Source organism: Saccoglossus kowalevskii, chromosome 1 (assembly GCF_978046115.1).
Source record: "Saccoglossus kowalevskii chromosome 1, keSacKowa6.1, whole genome shotgun sequence".
Classification (NCBI taxonomy): Eukaryota; Metazoa; Hemichordata; class Enteropneusta; family Harrimaniidae; genus Saccoglossus; species Saccoglossus kowalevskii.
This window is the reverse complement of record NC_140641.1, coordinates 8,596,835-8,617,576: the sequence shown is the minus strand read 5'-3', so window position 1 is coordinate 8,617,576 and position 20,742 is coordinate 8,596,835. Positions and strand designations below refer to the sequence as shown.

Here is a 20,742-nt window from a genome sequence, read left to right as displayed (position 1 = left end):
AAATGGCCCTGTCTACCTATTAAATCTGAGGCTATCCTGACCTAAGTTTGCATGTAAAATGGTGAAAATAATAATAAGCAGTTTGTGGCTGTAAACTCATGAATTATTTGTATATCCCAGTGTCATCATGACAAGTGATTTAAACTTACCGTATAGTACCTATAAAGAGTACAGGGTCTTGTGGAATAATGGATAGTTTAGAACGTAGATCATACAGTCCAATTTCACTGATATCCACATCATCTATTTTTATTGTGCCATGTGCAGCTTCTACCAATCTAAACAAACCCACACCCAGAGACGATTTACCTGTTAAAACAAAACACTGAATTTATTGAATCTATGTTTGTACTATAAAACCATGTACTACATTGCAGTACAAAGTCTATCTCATTTATTCATATATATTTAAAGACCTCAGACCTTAATCCAGGGATAAACTAATTGCCACAATTCAGAAAACTCACCAGATCCTGTTCTACCCACAATTCCAATCTTCTCTTTTGGATTTATATTAAAAGTTATTCCTTTCAGAACATTTGGCAAACCATCTCTATACTTAAGCTTGTAGTCTTGGTAAGAAACACTGCCCTCTTGTGGCCAGTCAGGGGGAGGCTCATAACCCTTGACTTTCATGGGGGCTTCTGATTCCAAGTTCTGTAGAATAAAATGCAAATTATACAGCCATGAATATATAATTAAATCGTTTTTATGCAGTTTTGACAGATACAGATAATGATACGGCCACTGTTTAATACATGTCTTTATATGTATTAAACTAAATTACATATTAATGACAATATTATAAAATTAATTAATCACAAAATACCAATAATATTAATTCATTGAATGAACTCACTTTGTAATAATAATTCATCCGTTCCACACTGGTGAATCTGGCCTCTGCTCGAGCACCCATTGTTACTGCTAAATTGAGAGCATTAGAAGTCTGCAATCAAAGAACTTTTTCAATTAGCATAACGTTACATCTGAACAGTCTTTTTATTCTGCCCTGTAGTATACTATAAAAACATTTATTTTCACTGACATTTAATTTTGCTATTTTAATGTTTTGAGCATACTCACTGGATTTTAATTTCACGAATTTGTCAGGGGAAACAATGAATTTTATTGCTATTTTACATGTTGATTTAATTAGCGGATTTTACTCATCAGCGAAAATAGCAAAATTAAAACCCAGTGAGTTAGTAATGCATTTACAGCACTCAATCACATATATTCAATTTATTGTTTAAAAATTGTTACATAATAATAATATTTTTTTTTTAACATAAGTCATCAGCATTTGTTATTTTCATCCAATATATGGAATATTTTTTGGTATGTCGATATTGAAGTATTATTGATAAAAATTAATATTAATTACTGGAATTTCCTGATAAATCATGACACCCATCTTTTATCAACAGTATATTTATCCCACCATATACTAATGAACAACACTTGAGAAAAGCCAGTGATTTAATATAATCAAAATAAATCTAGTGAAAAGATGGTGACAAATTGTACATGCTTGTGTTTACCTGTATGGTACAAGAGAGTGCTAATCCAGCTACAGCTGCCGATATTTCACCATGACCAAGAACAGCGAAAAGAGCAGTAATTATAGTAACAAACAAGGTAATAAAATCCAAGCGTGATTGAACCCATCTACTACACATTATACATAGTAAAAATGGTACTGAGTTGGCGTCCACTTTGTCACTGAAACTGAGGAAGACAAAATAACACCAAATAAAATTATAGAGGATTCATTTTTGTGAAAGTTGAATGATGTAAACAACAAACAATGAATAATAATGTCTAGCTTTGAATGACAACTAAAAACACAATCAAGTTTAAAAATTATGTTGACTAATAATTGTGATATCCAAGATGCACTATACACAGTGATGGTATTGACTGATGTGTAATGCAAGTCTAAGCACTCTTCTATTGACTGAGTGCATGATATTCCTGTGACAACTTTATTATTATACATCTTTATACCTGTTTATAGTAATATAGTGAAATGCAAGCAAAAATTCCTCACAAAGTACTCATGCCTGTGCGATTATTTGCATTCAGTTACGTACTACGTTGGTGCTGCATACCATGCAAAGTGATTCACTTTTTCAAAATGACAAAGACATTCAAGCGAGTTCATAACACTTTCAAATGTTATAGATAAATGAATTTTATTGTGTTGGCTGCCAGAAGTACATGTACATTAAAAGTGCATTACTTGTAAATTTTATCTAGTGTTCCTACCTTTGGATAAAATTCTGTGACCTTTCATATGCATGTATTGTTGACAGTCCTTGAGCAGTGGAGGCCAGCATTGACACCCACGGTGAACGACTAATGTTGTCAAGTCTTTTGCATTCTCGAACACCGGCTCGAAAAAACATCAAACACAGCAAGAATAAGATAAACAGTGGCACACAAGCAACTAAAAACCATGGAAACACTATCATGATGACTACCAAGCCAGCTATTAACACAAATAGATTCTGTAGAGACAGGTCCATGATTAGTGGTAACCAGACATCAACTAGGATAAAAACAAATGATTGTTAAATGACATTTTCTTTTTTTGTATTTGAGGAGTGAAAATTATGTCTCGTCGTTGTAACACTCAACCAAGATTCGGTTCCTGAAAGTTAATTTTTTTTAAATGGCCACCATTCAGCCATTTTTAATCAGATCACCAAACAAACAAGCCATGCATGGCACAGTCCCCGTTAGTTATCGAATTTAAGATATATAGTTTTGTTTATAGTTATATCGCTGGAATATAAACATGTCAGGAATATGATTATGATGATTGTTTAACATTTAAATGATTGACATTTGTATCTGATCGTCAAACGAGTATTGAGAGATATTGCTCTGGAACAGCATTAATTAAAACAAATTCAGCCATTTTGAATACATGTATAATGAATATACATAAAATTTTAACATAGTCAGTCAAAGCATGTCAGAGATATGGCTCTAAAAGCCCATTCATTGAACAAAATGGCCACTAGTCAGCTATTCTGAATCCAATCTAAAAAATAACGTGCATCAGGAACACGTAATGTCTAACGTATGTACCGAGTTTGAACAAAATCCATCCATAAATGCCAGAAATGCTTGATATTTGATGATTGTTTAGCACAAAAATGGCCACCATTTGGCCATTTTTAATCGGATCATCAAACCAATAAATCTGTATATCTATGACATGATGCATAATGAATATTTCAAATTTGAACATAATCAGTCACAGCAAGTCAGAGATATGGCACTAGAAAATGACCACCAGTCGGTCATTTTGAATCTCATCTGAAAACACAATGATGTGCATCAAGGTCCTATAATGTCCAACGTATAAACCAAGTTTGAACAAAATCCATCTGCAAACAGCTGAGAAATGCTTGATTTTGATGATTTTTAGAACAAAAATGGCCGCCATTCAGCCATCTTGTATCAGATCGTGAAACAAATTGATGTGCATATGTATAATATCATGTATGATGTATGTGTGAAGTTTGATTGTGATTGGTCCAGGCATTTCTAAGATACAGGTCCGGACGCACACAGTTTGAATGAAATTCATCCATACTTGACTGAGATCAAGTGCTTTAATAGCAGAAATGCTTCATTTAATGAATTTTTAACATTAAAACTGTCATTCTGCCATCTTGATTCTGATCATTACATGTACATACTGTATGTGTGACATGTGGTGTATAAGATTATTGAAATATAACATACAACAAGTCTTGAAGTAATGTTCAAAAACTAACTACTCTATTCTGTAATGGTACACAAGCAACTACATTGTAAACATAGTACAAATTGAAATTCAAAAGCAAGGTTTTACTCTGGAAAAAGTCAGAAAGCCAGAAAATATTGACTGTGGCAGGAAGGGGCGTACAAGGCTACAAATCAAAATCTTTTTTTCAATTTTACTCGTAGATGATTTTTTATTTATGTTGTTTATTTTCCAAATGTTCATTTCAAAGCAACAGAAACCAAAAACATATTAAATGTGTAGGTTGGCATTTCACAGGCTATTCGGCAGAGGTCAATTCAAACTGGTTCTAAAAATGGTCATCATGCAGTCAGCAATTTTGAAATTGATCAAAACAAAAATCTGAATGAAATCCATCCATACACATCCAAAATCCAGTTATGGAATAGCAGAAATACTTGATTTTGATGAATTTTTAGCACATGCATATTCCAAGATGTAAGATGTATGTGTAGAGTTTTAATTTGACCAGTCCAGGTATGTCCGAGATACAGATGGGGATGCACATACACAATGGTGGTGGTCAATCTATAAGTTCCCATAAGGTTTTTGAACCTTGTCTGATCAAAAATTAACAAATAGCTGACTATCACATATGTTGGATCATATGCAACAAATTTACCACACATATTTTGAATTGATTTTGTCAAAGCGCTTCCATAAAATGAAGTCAGACACATTATGATGCATTCCCGAATCAGATACACAGATTTAACCACATACACAGCACCCTCTAGAAACAATATCACAAATTGTATTATTCCATCGGAGATGAATTTCAGAATGAAAGCCATTCGCCCTGGAAGCCATCACACCACATTCAAGTCAGCTAGAGAAACCCTACGTCTTAAATCTTGGCTTATATAAGAAAAATATAGATCCCATTAAATGCATTCAATGTATTATATATTTAGAATATCACAAGTAGTTTGGCACTGAATGTTCAAATTGTATAATTATTCATTTTAAGATAGCAGGGAAATTGTCACGTAGTACAATGAGGTTAAATGTCAAACTGATCATGGAATTGTATACCGACAGTATTGATTTGCTAAGGCATTGGTCAATTTGATTTCAACAATAATTTAAAATTGTATGAAAGGGAGAAAAAAAATTATTATACAAAAAAATTTCTGAAATTCAGTGTATTGAGTGCAGGTAGATAAAAAGACTTGGGTCTATAATTTACCCCAGTATGATGATATGTAATGCACAGTGTTATATGCAAATGTGTTCTTGAACACAGCATATTATCAAATAATCAGTATCCTGTGATTCTATTGATAAACAAGCATACATTGCATGATTTAAATATGAATGTCAGCACATGGTTTCATTTCATGCACATCTAACATTTAGTTTCACTTACTTTCATCCATGTCTTTTGAAAACCTATTCATTATCCTTCCTAATGGTGTAGTATCAAAAAAACTCATTGGACTTCGAATGATTTTGCTGAAAACTTTGTCATGAAGATTTGAAGAAGAGCGAAGACACACCTACAAACCACAGCAGTCAGTAAAAAATAATTACACATATGTATGTTCAGAAACAATTTTACAAGTTCAAGCTATATGTGTTATTGGAAATCCTTGACGTATGAAGTAATACTGGTATGTACCACACACCAAATCCAACAGTTATGGTATTTGAAAGATACTACAAGGTCAAAAACTTCATACATATATCAAGTTTTCAAATTTTATGACCAACACTTTGCAGATGATCATGTAACACATACACAATCATGCAAGTTAATCTAGAAACTCCTGTTTCATGGTTGTATTTTGTAGGCAGTTCAAAATTGTTAATTATTCATTTGCATACTTTTCATTTGCATAAGCTTCGGTTGTTTGTTTCATTTCTCCACTGCGCATGATTCTTGTAGCCAATTCGCTTCATTCTGTTTACATGCACTGTTTACATCGCACGCTGTTCGTGCCCAATCATTTCTGTTCAGGTTATTTTCATTTCGCTTGAGTGGGGTTCGTTCTTTGCCATTGAATAATTCTATACAAACTATCACAATCTAATAACATGGCATTGTTCAAGGAGACGTTGAAAATATAAACCACGAGGAAAAGTCTGATCATACATTAATTATACAATTACCGCATACACAAAAAATTCATTTAAGTTATGGCACTGAAAATAAATTTAATCCACAATTAACGGTATTAAGCTCTTACCGTGACAAAGACAATAGATCGCATAAAACTGAATATCAGGATACCAATTATAGATAAACTATACACCATAATGTATATATCATAATCAGGATTATCTAAAATACTTGTACTTATAACTGTTTCATTGCCCACTAATACTGTTGTATTCTGTTGGCAATAAAGAGGAAAATAAAATTACCAGATAGAATTAACTGTTTCTCTTGTTTTTCTCTAAATATAAAAAAACAAGAAAACAATTGAGTCAATAACATTGGATTCATCAACAATGTAGCATATAACGAAAATATCATGTCACAAAACACAGACACACATGCACACTGAAAATATATTTCAAGCTGTTACATGAAAATCCCACTAAATTATTACTACAGGCAAATTAACAAATATATATAATGAGGTATAATAAAAATACAGCAAACTATGAACTATGGCAGAATAGTATCACATGAACCTTCACTACATGTATGTGGTTGGTTGATATTGTTATTTATTTACTTATTGACTCTTACACAATCCCCAGAGGGAAAGGAAATGGTCACAAGGTACAAGAATATATGCTAGCTAACAAAATACAATCACTAAATATTGTTGATATTGTAATGAAAGATGACATGAGTGAAAATCAAATGTTTCGCCGGCACAACATAAGTGGTGGTGAGCTGATGAAATACTATTGTCAAGCAAGATGCTACACAGGAGGGAACTCAACTGAAAATGTGTTAAATTGATCACAAGAGACAGTGTTTCTCAGCATATCAACTGATTACTCAAGTGTTTTACTCGACTGAGTGGCTGAGCTGACTCTGAACCATGAATAGTGAACCAGATGAGTATCGCGCCTAATGAATTTTTGGTATCACGTATTTTGATTAGAATCGGCATGCGATATTGAATAATGATTGGCAGCTTGAATGCTATTTAGTTCACTACAAAGTTAGTGACTATAAGAGTTTAAAGATGTGATATATAACTACACATATAGTTGGTAGGATGATTACTTGGTGTAATAATTGGAAGCATTGGGGAATCAGTGGTTCAGTGACGTTAAAATTATCATAGCAAAATCAATGAAAGTGAGAGATATGGATAGTTTGCTAGTCGGCCATTATGAATTAAATTATATTAAATGAGATCATGCGAATTTTGAATGAAACAACATGACATGTCATGTCATAGCCCCCGCTCAGAAAAAAATTTAAAAACTTATATTGAACTTAGTTTGTGTCAGAGTGAATTAATTCATTATGAGCTGTATTAAAATTCTGTTATTAAATGTTCAGAATTGATGTGTTACAATTTTAGGGGGTGGGGTAAAAATTTATTCATTTGGCTTTTCTGAGACAATTTATAACTTGTTAAACATATAATGTGATGTGCACTTGTAAACAATTATTGGGCTAATCTGCACTGGCTCGGAAGGTTGTAAATGATTAGCTAGTTTGAATTTGCATAACAATACTGACAATGAATGTGCATTCAACGCGACAAGTTTTTTGTTTTTTTAGCCAATCAGAATTCATCTTCCGAGCCAGTGCAGATCAGCCGCAATTATTACCTGTCCCTGTACCAACTTTGAACAAAACTGGATGACATATCTGAGAAAAAGCTTGTTTTTTTTAGATTTTTGAGGGAAAAAATGGCCTCCAAGTCGTAAAACTTTATCCAATCAAACAGGTCATGAATGACACTGAAAGTTGCAACATATAATTTGTCCAGTTTTTGGTTTGGATGTAAATTGGCAAACATGATTTCTATGGCATTCTCAGCAAGAACACCAGAGAGCAAGTACAACAGGTAAAATGACATGCAAGTATGCAAATCAGATCTGCAAATATGTTGAAGAGTCAGTGTTGTGTCTGTTTGGATAAACTTCTTTGTACAACTGTATTCCTAATACAAGAACACCGTCAATCACAGAACTGTTCCAGCGAAAAACTTCTGATATTTCTAACAGTAACAGAGCAAAGATACCGTTTGTCATACAAGTACTAGCACCAGATGAAGAACTGAGAAACTGCAATGATCCTTGGTGTACATTATTTGTGTCAACAACTTTACTTCCCATGTACTTCATGTACAGATCTACATGTAGTTTATGGCCCTGAATTAGTTTCAATATCTCTAAATAAGGACAAGAGTACTTCTCATATGACAATGATACAAATAAAGTGCAAGAATCAAGAAAAAATATTATCAAGTTTTTATTATCATACATTAATATTAACAAATCGTGTGAAATTGAACTTTTATGTACAGAGAAACACATATTTATGCTTTGGTTGACAGCACTTCTCAAAAAAAAAAAAGACGACCTGCAAAACTTTATACAATTGTCAGACATGCAGCGAATAGTATGCTTTTGTAATACATTGTATATGCAGTTTCAGTGGCTTTGCTTTCCGAGAAAAAAATTCTGGCTCTGCACCTGAATAAAACAAAAAAACATTTAGTCAAAAGTAAGCAGAGATTGTAGCATATATGCTCCCATTAGCTGTTAAATTTAATTAAAAAAGATATTTTCGTACTGTCTTTTCAGTACGAAAATATATTACTTAATATATTTATACCAGCCAGAAAGAAATTGCAAGTTTTCACTGAGCAATTAGGAATATACATGGACAACAATTGATGCATTTCTAGCAATATACTGTTTGAAAGGCTGCAAGATGTAATGAAGTAGCGAAGTAGCGAAGTAGTCTGACTGGCTGGGAAACTGCACAGTACATACAAAAATGTATGCTCATGATATATGAGCAGCTCCACCAAATATAAAAATATTCTTTCCATAGTTATGACTCTAATGTGAATGTGATTTTCCACTCCTTAGCAATAGTAGAGTATTGTATTGTACTGTATCGTACAAGTTTATTGTGATTCTATGTGTTTGTAATATTATTTAGCTTTATTTAGCATTCTGTTTAGTTGGTTAACTTTACTGTATCTTAATGTAGTTTATTTTATTTTTATATGACCATAGAACAACTCACTGTAGTTTGTTTTAATGTTGAATAAAAATTAAAATCAGTCACTGTATAGTGGTGACGTATTGCGCAAAATTGTTGCAAGGACAATACTTTTCTCGATTTGCGTGTCGTTGTGCGTCGATAAAAAATGCATGGAATAGTCGGCAGTATCGATCAAGTTCGTCTAGTGTGACATTCGTGGCTGGCGACAAGATGCCGTCTAATCATTTAAATAAGCGTCAAGGAGGAGTGAAAAGCCCTAATTTGGTGCTACAATAGACGTCATGGAATGTTGGAAAATTACAGTCAATCAAAAAAACTGTTCACATGACAACAACAAATATTCACTATATTCATTATGCATTATTTTTTTGTTGGTAGCACGGTACGGTAGCTTACTTGTTTTCGAAGTGTTGTAATTGTTGATTAGTACTCAGTAGTGATTATATTAACGTACAAAAAATAAATTTGTTGAATTGTTATGAAATGCAAGTACAATTCAACTTAGTTTTATCGTAAGCAAATGTTTTCGGTTACATGTTAACGCTCGATGAGACAATATCCGCCATGTTATCCATGCCCACGACGCATGTTTATAATGACCAGATAGGTCAAGTCGCTAATCAACCAATCAAAATGCTGGATGGTGCCCATGTGCTCAAATTACCATAAAGCATTTAAATATGACAGTTCAAAGCAACACGAAAGACCAGATTTACCGATGTTTTAGTGCGATCTTTTGGCTTCGTTTCTCATGGGGAAAAAGGCAGGATTTTTTTAATCGGATTTAGAAAAATAAATAAACGTACCGTCCCAAATAAAAATGTGCCGGATGGAATTTTTCTGTGGAAAAAATAAACGTACCGGTACGTTTATATTGGGACATTTAGCATTGTGGGCAAGCTCTCCTGAGTAGCGACATATTTTTAACTTCGCCTATTGCCTGATCAGTGGATTACGTAAATAAACCAACACTTTCAATGAGTACATGCCGACCCAACTAAACTTGTTTATGGCTGTTTATGAACAGCGAGGACGCATCTCATAGAACAATAGCTGTGGAAATCATAAACAAATGTAAATGTTGCGGAAATCAAGCATGGCGATAATGATTTTGAGCGAGGCAGAGTCTGGCAAGCGTCTCAGAGCAGCATTACACCGACACCACCACGACGTTTGAATCCCGGTGAGAGCACTGCAAACCTCTTAAGTCACGAGGTAAACTTTCAATTTACACAATACATAATCAGTTCCTACAACCATAATAAAAAGGCAGTTTTTCTGGCGAAACTCTCGCCAGGTTAGCAATAGTTTCTCACGATCACCAAACCAGAGACACAAACGATAATACAAAGTGTATAAATACCATAACAAGCACAGTTTCTTACCTTTGAAATTGACGAGACACAATTTTGTCCATAGAAGCGTTGCGCAAATAAAGATTCCGGGATACAATATCCTCACAAAATTGACTGATTTCCACCGAGACGAGAACTGCGTAAGCGTCATCAAAACTCGGATTAAACTCGGGTAATTTCGGGAAAAGTCGGATTTTGAAGGAAAAATGTTAAAAATCAAGGAAAAACACAGTGAAACTTTGAAGAATCGAAAAAATAACTTGATGTGCACCATAGCACCATCAATTTCTGTCTCTGTACCAACTCTGAACTTAATTGGATCACACATGTGTGAGAAAAAGCTGGTAACATGAAAATGTGCACGCACATTGCACAGACACAACCCAAATTAATACCCCCCGCCCGGATCGCAGATCCGGCGGGGGCTAATTAGCACAGGCATGTCTGAGAAATGGCTGAAACATTGCATTTTAGTTGAATTATACATAAAGAGTATTTATAAATGTTGGTAATTGTTATAGAGTGGATAATAAAAGATGAGCTTTACTTACCCCACTTCCTTTGCTAATCCAATAACTTAACCACCATGCATTGAATGTTAAGCTACTGACATACAATAAAAATAGCAAACACACAATACAAGCGATTACACATCCACCAGCTGACTTAATGTATGCACCATAAGTACTCAATTTAACTGATCCAGTTTCTTTCTCTTCTGCTACAATCAATTTTCCTGGAAAAGTATTGAAAGAAAAAGTTTCTTATAAAATTAACATTCTATCTGAAAACTAGAATATGTTCCCCTCTGCTGTGAAATATTTTATTTTAGCTGGAATTAGTTTTTGCTGAAAAGAGATTTTGATTGTTTTTTATGAATTTTATTTTCACTGATTCTTGATGACTTGAACATAAAATATACGAGAAAAAATTATTTTCACTGGATTGTATTTCCACTGGATTGCAGAGTAAAAATAAAGTCCAAGAGAAAATAAATTAATTTAAAGTATTCATAAGCTGACATATGTTTGGACTATAGATCATCATGAGCTTTCATACATATACTCTTTTTAAACCAAGAAAAAACAAATTGAATATGTCCATTCATAAACCATATTTATAATTCATCAATAAAAATGACCACATGTATGACACTGTTCAAAATTTCAGCTCATACATTCTGTTGCTGATAGAGAAATTAATGTCTTCCCAGTTGGGTCTCTTTTTTGAAAGTTGGTCACATGTTATTACTCATGTTAGGAAGGTTGCGAAATGTGATAAAAATTAGCTTTTCATGTTTGGCACATTTGATCATTGATGCTATCTGGGAATTTGTTGCAATAGGCAGGCTAGGCATGACAGTTCTTGCACATATATGCAGGTATGAATGGGTCTATAAATAACATTATATAACAGTATGAGTATTATGAGTGGTCAAATGTCACACTCACAGTACCTTAACAGTTTCAAGTGATGTAATTATGAGTGGGAATGTAAGTTGAGAGTATATAAGTGCTTGGGCTTGATCTGCATTATAAAATACGCATGATGTAATACTATACAAATTGAGTTGCATGTCAGGGTTTAAGGGTTGTGAGTAACTGTCTGAATATCAACATCAAAATGGAAGACAATGTAAAGTGACATTGATCGACACTACATGTAAAGTGATAAATAAATTGCTAAAAAGACTGTACAAAGCACAAGAGTTCTCTGCATACTCTCTGGAAAACCATTTACTGTACAAGCACAGTACTCCTACCATGTTGTAGACCTCTATCAATATGGTGAATGGTCGCATGTTGGCTAACTTTGTTAATAGCAGCTAGATAAATTCGAGGATTCATGCTACATTTTATCTCTCAAAAATATAATACGTTACATATAAGTTTCCTCTTTTGCACTCACATAACTCGCAACTGATGCATTTCTCTATTGCAAAAGTGACATTTGATCACCTGAATTTACTCACAACTGATACATTTTGTAATGTGCACCTACATGTATGTGATTTACAGACCCAATACTTACCTCACCAGTAGTAATGTCAACAAAGCCAATGACAAAAAGTAACTCCCAATTTCCCAATGTGCTTAACCAGCAAGAGGAAAAGTGAAATTTATAAACTAACATACATTATAACTTGTGTAACCTGGCAAGGATAAAATCTCAAAGAACTTTTATTTGCCTATATCCCTCTATCTTATAGCTACATATCTGAACAGCGAATTAAGCAACTGGTAGGATGGGTACTGTCCAGTCTATACATTGTGTGTTGTCGAGTAATTAAAAAAAAACATACCATCAGTATCCATAGCGATATCAGAGCTGTCCTCACTGGATAAAGTTGACTGAGATGTTGTAGAAGATAAACTTAATTGACGACTTAGTTGACTTTTAAAAGAAGTGATATCAGGCGGTGTTTCTTCTTCTTGTTTTGATTCATGATATGTTTTAATGAGATTTGCAAATTCTTTGTCATCCAGCATCAGCTGACTGTGTGTACCATACTCAGTCACATGACCATCTTTTAGCATCATGATATCATCACATTGATTTAAATACTGGAATAATATCAACAAATAAAAACAATAACACAAGTATAGTCAGCTGTTACTGCAAATTAATATGATTCTATAGACTTTACTCAATAGATGGTAGAGTATGGAACCCTATTTGGGGAAACAAAAACAATCTATATCTAGGTAGCCAATAGTAAATGAAGTCTATTGAAAGAGTTACAGCACAATTGATTACCTGGTACTTTATTATGACACTATTTGAATATAACTAAATATACTATGGGGCTACCCTGCCAAGCTTTGTGAAGGTAGAAGCTGACTCATAAATAACCAAGCCATACATGGCACAATCCCCATTAGTTATCAAATTTAAGATTTATAGTTTTGTTAATAGTAATATAGTTGGAACAAAAACATGTCAGAATTATGGATCCAGAAGCTAATGTTTGATAATGATTATTTTTTAACATTAAAATGATTGATATCTTGTATCTGAATTTCAAACGAGTACTTGTCCATATTGAGAAATATTGCTATGGAACATCAGTCGGCCATTTTGAATTCATCTATATATCTATAACATGATGTATAACGAATATATAAAATTTGAACATAATCAGTCAAAGCATGTCAGAAATGAGGCTCTAGAAACGCATTCATTAGAACAAAATGGCCACCAGTTGTTAATGTATGTACAAAGTTTGATTTTTGATGATTTTTTCACACAAAAATGGCTGCCATTTGAACATTTTGAATCAGATAGTCAAACCAATATATCATGTCATGAGGTATAATGAATATATAAAATTTGATTATAATCAGTCAAAGCATGTCAGAGATATAGCACTAGCACTGCATTCATTAAAACGAAATGGCCACCAGTCGTACATTTTAAATGGGATCTGAAAAATAAAATTATGTGCATCAAGGTCCAATAATGTCTAACGTATGTACCAAGTTTGAACAAAATCCATTCATAAATGGCCACCAGTCGTTAATGTTTGTACCAAGTTTGATTTTTTATGATTTTTTAGCACAAAAATGGCCACCATTCAGTCATCTTGAATCAGATCGTGAAACAAATTGATGTGCATATGTATAATATTATGTATGATGTACGTGTGAAGTTTGATTGGGATTGGTCCAGGCATGTCTAAGGCACAGGCACACAAATGCACAGACACATAGACGCACAAAGATCAATCCATAAATAAACTAAAAATACCCAGAATTTATTCATTTTGCAATAAATTGTACTCTAAGGCAATATATTGACATAAAAAAAGGTTTATTATATATGATTTCTTTAACATAGCTTACTATGGCAGAGATATTATGCCATATGTCAAATTGTAGGCTGGTGACATAAAATATACGAAATCATGTCAATGATGGAGTACTTTTTGTTGTCCTGAATTATTTCAAAAATTTTGGTTTTAAAAGGTGTCAAAAAATTAAATTTTTCTTCAACATTGTGTTCTATGGAATTGGTCTAAAAATAGCGAGTTCTTAAAAGCAAGTTTCTCAAAAAAATATCCCTGTAAAACACAAAATAATGACGTTTCATTGTTCTATGAGACAATAGCTACGTGATTGTACATAAATAAACCAATAACCAACTTTCTCAAAAAGTATGAGTAGGTTTCTACCTTAATAAATTTCAGGGCACGAAGCCCCCTAAACTAATCATTTGTATTTTGTTTTTTTTATTTTCAGAACTATTCATTATTACAACAGTAACCAACTGTATATTGTACTTTTCAAGTCAACATCCTAATAAAGATACGATTACAATGAAGTTATCATGAATTAGTGAATTTTATAATGGACGGATGAAATAGAGAGAAGAAACTTACCTGAAGTTGGTGTGTGGCAAAGATAACGGTTTTGTTTTGTAAAGCTTGCTTTATGTATACTTCAAATATATGTTGTCCTACATGGGTATCTACTGCACTGAGCGGATCATCAAGTAAATAGATATCACAGTCAGCATATAAAGCCCTAGCTAAACTCACTCGCTGTTTCTGACCTCCACTTAAGTTGATTCCTTTCTCACCAATCTACAACAAATATAATTCATGTAATAAAAAACATTGTTCTCATCAAGAAAACAAAATAGTGTATATAGAATAGAATTGGCATTCATAATGCTGGCTAAATGAGATTGAAGTTGAATTACACCTTTTAGAACTTTGCGCTAAATATCATTTAGACCAACAAAAAATCCTGGCAGATATTGAATTCCTAGATAAATCACCAATTCATTCCAGAAACTTATATATCTACTTAAAAATTGAGAAATAGAGATGAGGAAATGATCAAAAGCATTGGAAGTTTTGTAAACAGGTGCTTCACAACACAAAATAAAATGTTACAATTTTTCTTTTGATGACACTTAATTGATAATTACCTCAGTCTGGTCACCATTTGGTAGCATATCAATGTCTTGTTGAAGACAAGCAGCAAACACAGCATCAGTATATCTCTTTTCATCATATGGCTTATCAAATAAGATATTATCTTTGAGACTTGCATTGAATACCCATGCTTGTTGAGCCACATATGCAATGGTACCACCAACACACACTTGCCCCTTCACCAGTCTCATCTGACTCAGTACTGCAGACATCAGTGAACTTTTACCACTACCAACACTACCACAGACACCTAATAGGTCACCCTGTAATATACAAGTTGAACAATACATGGAGAATATTTAAAGAGTGACCCATGATACAGCAAATTTCATAAAGGCATGTATTTTTTACTTTGACAGATGCACGGACACACAAAGGTCAAAACAAAAGTCCCCGTTTTCGGACTGCGTCTGAACGGAGACTAATTATATACAACCCATTTACCCATTTCTTGTATGCAAGAAATAGGTATAACTGCTATAAATGCCATTTGGTAATGCCCATTATTCGCAAGTATTACTTCAATCATTAGCCAATTTACTTACATGCATCCATTCACACATTATGGTTGGTCTAGATATTTTCATCCTTCATTTTGAAATTTATAGAAAATTTATTAACATTTTATATTAAATCATCAATGCCTTTATGAAATTCACATCAACGACATGGACAAACAGATGGATACTCACCAAAACTACATAAAAACCATTAGATATTGTTGATGTAGTATTACCATAGTGAAAGTTTGGGATAGTAGCCCACATCAATGACATAGACAAACAGATGGATGGACAGATGGATACTCATCCAAGCTACATATAAAACCATTAGATATTGTTGATGTAGTATATTACCCTAGTGATAGCTTGGGATTGTAGCCCACATCACAGACATGGAGAAATAAACAAACAAGCTGTCATACAAATGAATGAACAGACAAATGCTCACCTTTATCACAGTAAGGTTTATATCAAAGAGAACTTCCACAATATTTTCACCATTCAAATCCTTTTTTTTTATCTCCATAGTTTCCTTGTCGGATGTATTTGTTGTTTCCATGGTAACATCTCCTTTTTCAGAATTAAAATTAGACTTATCTTCCTTCTTAGATGCAGATTCTTTTTTTTCATCATTATTTTGTTGTTCTTGTTTATCCCATGCAAAGGTAGCATTGACAATCTCAATGGCATGATTTTTATTTTTGGGTTTTGTTGTGAAGCATTCGTATTCTTCCATCATTAAAAGGCTCTACAATATAAATATTACTTTCATCCATTAAACTGTGAAAACAATATAGAGATGTTCAACCATGTAGAGAGATAACTGTGATGCAATCGCTAACCTATGAAAATATCACACAAATAGGAGACGGGTCATATTTTTGGTCTAGTGCAAGCTAAATACTATAACCTAAATACAATAGTCATGACAGAGCTTGCAAAATATGAAAATAGCCATCAGTATTCTAGTTTAGGCATCAGGCAAGAATGAAACACCTACAATTTGTTCTAAAATTTTGACTTTTGTGCGATCTTAATAAGATACAATCTATTTTTATAGAACGATTTTGAAACAAAAACAAGTTTACATGTCATAGTCTATGTAAATCTATGTAATATATGAACATATTTGATACAGCGTATTTTGAAAATTGGGTTTACTGGAAAAGGTATGTGGCATGCACCTAGACGATTATATTATAGAACGTGATGCACCAAGAGACGTTGTACCAATTAAACATCTTCTATTACCTTTGATGTTTTCCGCAGTTGCCTTCCCCTGTATTTTCTAGTGTTTTTGATTTCACAAACTTGATATAAACACACACCCCATCCCCATGTACATGATATTCTACCACAAGATCACAAATTTGAACTTGGTAAACTACCAAGGTCGATCTAATTGAAAAGGCGGCTGTAAAAACATAGCCCAAGTAACTTAAAATAGACCTAAAAACAAAATGTTGAATTGTGGAAGAGGGTACACTTCAGTCAATACACGCTCTTGCTTTCAAAACTTGTGTGAAATATCCCATGAAAAGACCGAGAATGAAAGAAACTATAACAGTGTTTACCCTTATTCTGACACTGGCTACTCTGCACTCTACATATGTTTTTACACTCCATGGGGCAATACCAAACACTAAACTTAAAGTATGGAAAACAGATACCAGTGTGAATGCCTAGAATAAAACAAAACAATATAGAAGTATGATAAATACCTAATCACAACAGTACTCAATTTAGTAGTTCGGCCAATCATGCGGTAGCATTTGTTTAATTTTAACTCACCTCTGCACCAGTTAGAGTATTTCCCATTGCAAGATGTATGCATATTGTTACTACAGTTGCAATTTGTGGTATTGCTGGTCCAAGAGAAATACCAATACTGTTGGCATAACCTGCTTTCTCTAAAAGGTTCTTTTCTCTTTTTCTTATACCTAAAAATATATCAAGAATATAACAAGATAATCACCTTCCTCCCTGTAATTATAGCTATTATGATTAGATAAAGAATGTCAGTGCTCATTGTGCAATTTTACTATTATATTATACTTATTATAGTAATTTTTATTTTCTTCTTCAAATAAATTAACTATATATAAGTGATATATTTCCATTTCTTTTTTCTGTGATTGGTGGCGGATATGGGATCTCAAATGATAAATATATATCCATTGCCTTAATTGTCAGTCATATATTTTGAATTTCGAATCACTATTGTCAAAAAACCAAAACTAATCTAATCTAATCTAATCTAATCTAATCTAATCTAATCTATTCTGTGCAGTTAATCAAATCTTGTTACCTTTGATTGTCTTCAAAATGTATTGTATTGTATTGTATTGTATTGTATTGTATTGTATTCTATTCTATTCTATTCTATTCAGTCAATAAATTATATCCAATTCTTTTATACTCGGTGTAGTTAATCAAATCTTGTTCTTACCTTTGATTGTGTTCATGAATGGAATCTCCCAAGCATACATCTTTATAAGTTTAATGCAGCTAAGCACTTCATTCATAAGTCTTACTCTCTTGTCAGTCATTTTGATGGATTTGGCTCGGATTAATTGGCTTAATTTGCCACTCACAAGCTAGAAAAAATCAAAGAAAGTTTAGAAAGAACTCCCGTGTGCTGAGAGTATTGGAGACACATTCAAAATTAATTCAAAATTACTTGAACTTGAGATGTTGATGGAAACGCAGAAAACTAATTATGCAAATTAGGTAACTAATATGAACAGATTTAAGTGTAAAACTAATAAGGTCTGCACAATGTAACAAGTTTCATTGAAATGTGATTAGAACCAAAATAATATTAATTATTATGCTAATTAGAGAATTAATATGAACAGATTTTAACCCAAAATTAAGCAGACTGTCTATTGTCCTAGAGCACTTATGTACCAAGTTTTATTCAAATGTGATGATCAATACTTGAGATATCAGTATTAATTAATTATGTTAATTAGGTGATTAAGAAGCATAAATATTTACCAAAAACTAATATGGTGTATAGTCCTAGGTTCATTGAAATGTGATGGGTACTCTTTAAAAGTTTCATTGAAATCCAATGAGTGGCTTTTAAACATCAGTGCAACAGCCATAGAACAGCAAAAAATTAACTAATTATGCAAATTAGGTAATTAATAGGCACAATTATTTATCCCAAAATTAATCAGGTCTCTGCAGTCCTAGAATATCTATGTAACAAGTCTCAATGAAATGTGATGATTAGTACTTGAGATATCAGGTGAAAAGCTGAAAATTAACTAATTATGCAAATAAGGTGATTAATATGCACAAATATTTACCCAAAAACTAATTAGGTCTCTGCACAGTCCTCAAGTAACTATGTACCAAGTTTCATTGAAACATGATCATTACTACTTGAAATATCAAAAGCTGAAAATTAATTAATTATGCAAATTAGGTAATTAATATGTACTGATATTACCCTAAAAACTATCAGGTCTGTGCAGGGTCATATGACATCTCTGTCCCAAGTTTTATTGACATGTTATGATTAGTACTTGAGATATCAGTGGAAAAGCCGAAAATTGATTAATCATTATGTAAATTAGGTAATTAATAATATTAACAGATTTTTACCCAAAAATAATCAAATCTGCACATTAGTTCAGAGCATCCATGTGCCAAGTTTCATTGAAATCCAATGAGTTGTTCTTAAAAAATCAGTGAAACAGTCATAGAACAGCTTAAAATCAGTTGATTATCAAGCAAATTAGGTAATTAATATTAATAGATTTTTACCCAAAACTAGTCAAATCTGCGTATTGGTTCAGAGCATCCATGTGCCAAGTTTCATCAAAATCCAATGAGTGGTTCTTCAAATATCAGTGGAACAGTCATGGAACAGCTTGAAATCAGTTAATTATCATTCAAATTAGGTAATTAATATTCATAGATTTTTACCCAAAACTAATCAAATCTGCGCACTAGTTCAGAGCATCCATGTGCCAAGTTTCATCAAAATCCAATGAGTGGTTCTTCAGATATCAGTGGAACAGTCTTGGAACAGCTAAAAATCAGCTAATTACCATGCAAATTAGGTAATTAATATTCATAGATTTTTACCAAAACCTAATCAACTCTGCGCATCATCCCAGAGCATCTATGTACCAAGTTTCACGAAAATTTGATTAGTGGTTCTTGAGATAACGGTGGAACAAAAAAAGTGACATACATACATACATACATACATACAGACAGACATACAGACAGGGTAACTGCAAAGACTCCCTTTTGTGCTTCGCACATGGGAGTCAACAAACATAAATCAAAGCATTGAAAGAACTTGTGTGGGAGGCAATAATATGACAAAAATACTAAATATATATTATATTATTTTAAAATCATTAAGTTTGAAATATAACTGAAAGTATTGGGCAAGTAATTTTACTGAACAACTCCAAACTTTCAAAACACAGTGAAACTATTACAGCCTTGCCTAGAATCTAGATAATGCAAAAGGATACTAACTGGACTGTGTTTATCACATTGGTGATTATCTAGGATATAAATTAAACCAACTTTGAACAAAATTAGTCAAGACATCTCCAAGAAACAATGTTAGATAGACAAACATACAGACACAACCCAAAGAAACCCAAAAGCACAAGTTTGAGATTTGACAGGGTAATAACATGCATATACCAGTGTATTCTTCTCTACAGACAGCATGCACATACAAAGTTTCAATGCATTGGAACAAACTGTCAAAAGATATACTAGTACATAGAACATGATAAACCTAGTTAATTAAGCAAAGTAGCAAATTAAAATGCACAGAATAAATACCAGTCCTGCAACTACACAAAAAGTATGCTTACACTTTGCATGAATATTATTATCACACATAATAAATACACTGAAAATAGTTAAATAGTATGCAAACTTGAAAATAAATATGCACAGAATAATTACAAACTATTCAATGGGATATGTGTACACAGATGATACAT

The 20,742-nt window shown here is 32.9% G+C and overlaps 1 protein-coding gene and 1 long non-coding RNA gene across 2 annotated transcripts in view; both read right to left on the bottom strand.

Moving 5' to 3' along the window:
- LOC100372901 (ATP-binding cassette sub-family C member 5-like) overlaps positions 1-20,742 on the bottom strand; it is a 62,405-nt gene that overhangs the window by 27,675 nt on the left and 13,988 nt on the right. The window contains exons 7-21 of the mRNA XM_085498658.1: positions 18,204-18,351; positions 17,546-17,694; positions 17,329-17,436; positions 16,203-16,502; positions 15,245-15,514; positions 14,691-14,894; positions 12,615-12,876; positions 10,864-11,048; positions 5,992-6,138; positions 5,172-5,301; positions 2,272-2,554; positions 1,545-1,731; positions 860-949; positions 468-657; positions 150-309 (exon numbers count right to left, since the gene is read on the bottom strand). Of these exons, the coding sequence (XP_085354784.1) occupies positions 150-309; positions 468-657; positions 860-949; positions 1,545-1,731; positions 2,272-2,554; positions 5,172-5,301; positions 5,992-6,138; positions 10,864-11,048; positions 12,615-12,876; positions 14,691-14,894; positions 15,245-15,514; positions 16,203-16,502; positions 17,329-17,436; positions 17,546-17,694; positions 18,204-18,351 (2,813 nt within the window). The remainder of the gene's footprint in view (positions 1-149; positions 310-467; positions 658-859; positions 950-1,544; positions 1,732-2,271; positions 2,555-5,171; positions 5,302-5,991; positions 6,139-10,863; positions 11,049-12,614; positions 12,877-14,690; positions 14,895-15,244; positions 15,515-16,202; positions 16,503-17,328; positions 17,437-17,545; positions 17,695-18,203; positions 18,352-20,742) is intronic.
- LOC146750349 (uncharacterized) lies at positions 8,180-10,465 on the bottom strand. Its single transcript, XR_014929383.1, has 2 exons — positions 10,343-10,465; positions 8,180-8,416 (listed from the first exon to the last, which is right to left on the bottom strand). It is a non-coding gene; the product is annotated as an uncharacterized LOC146750349 (long non-coding RNA).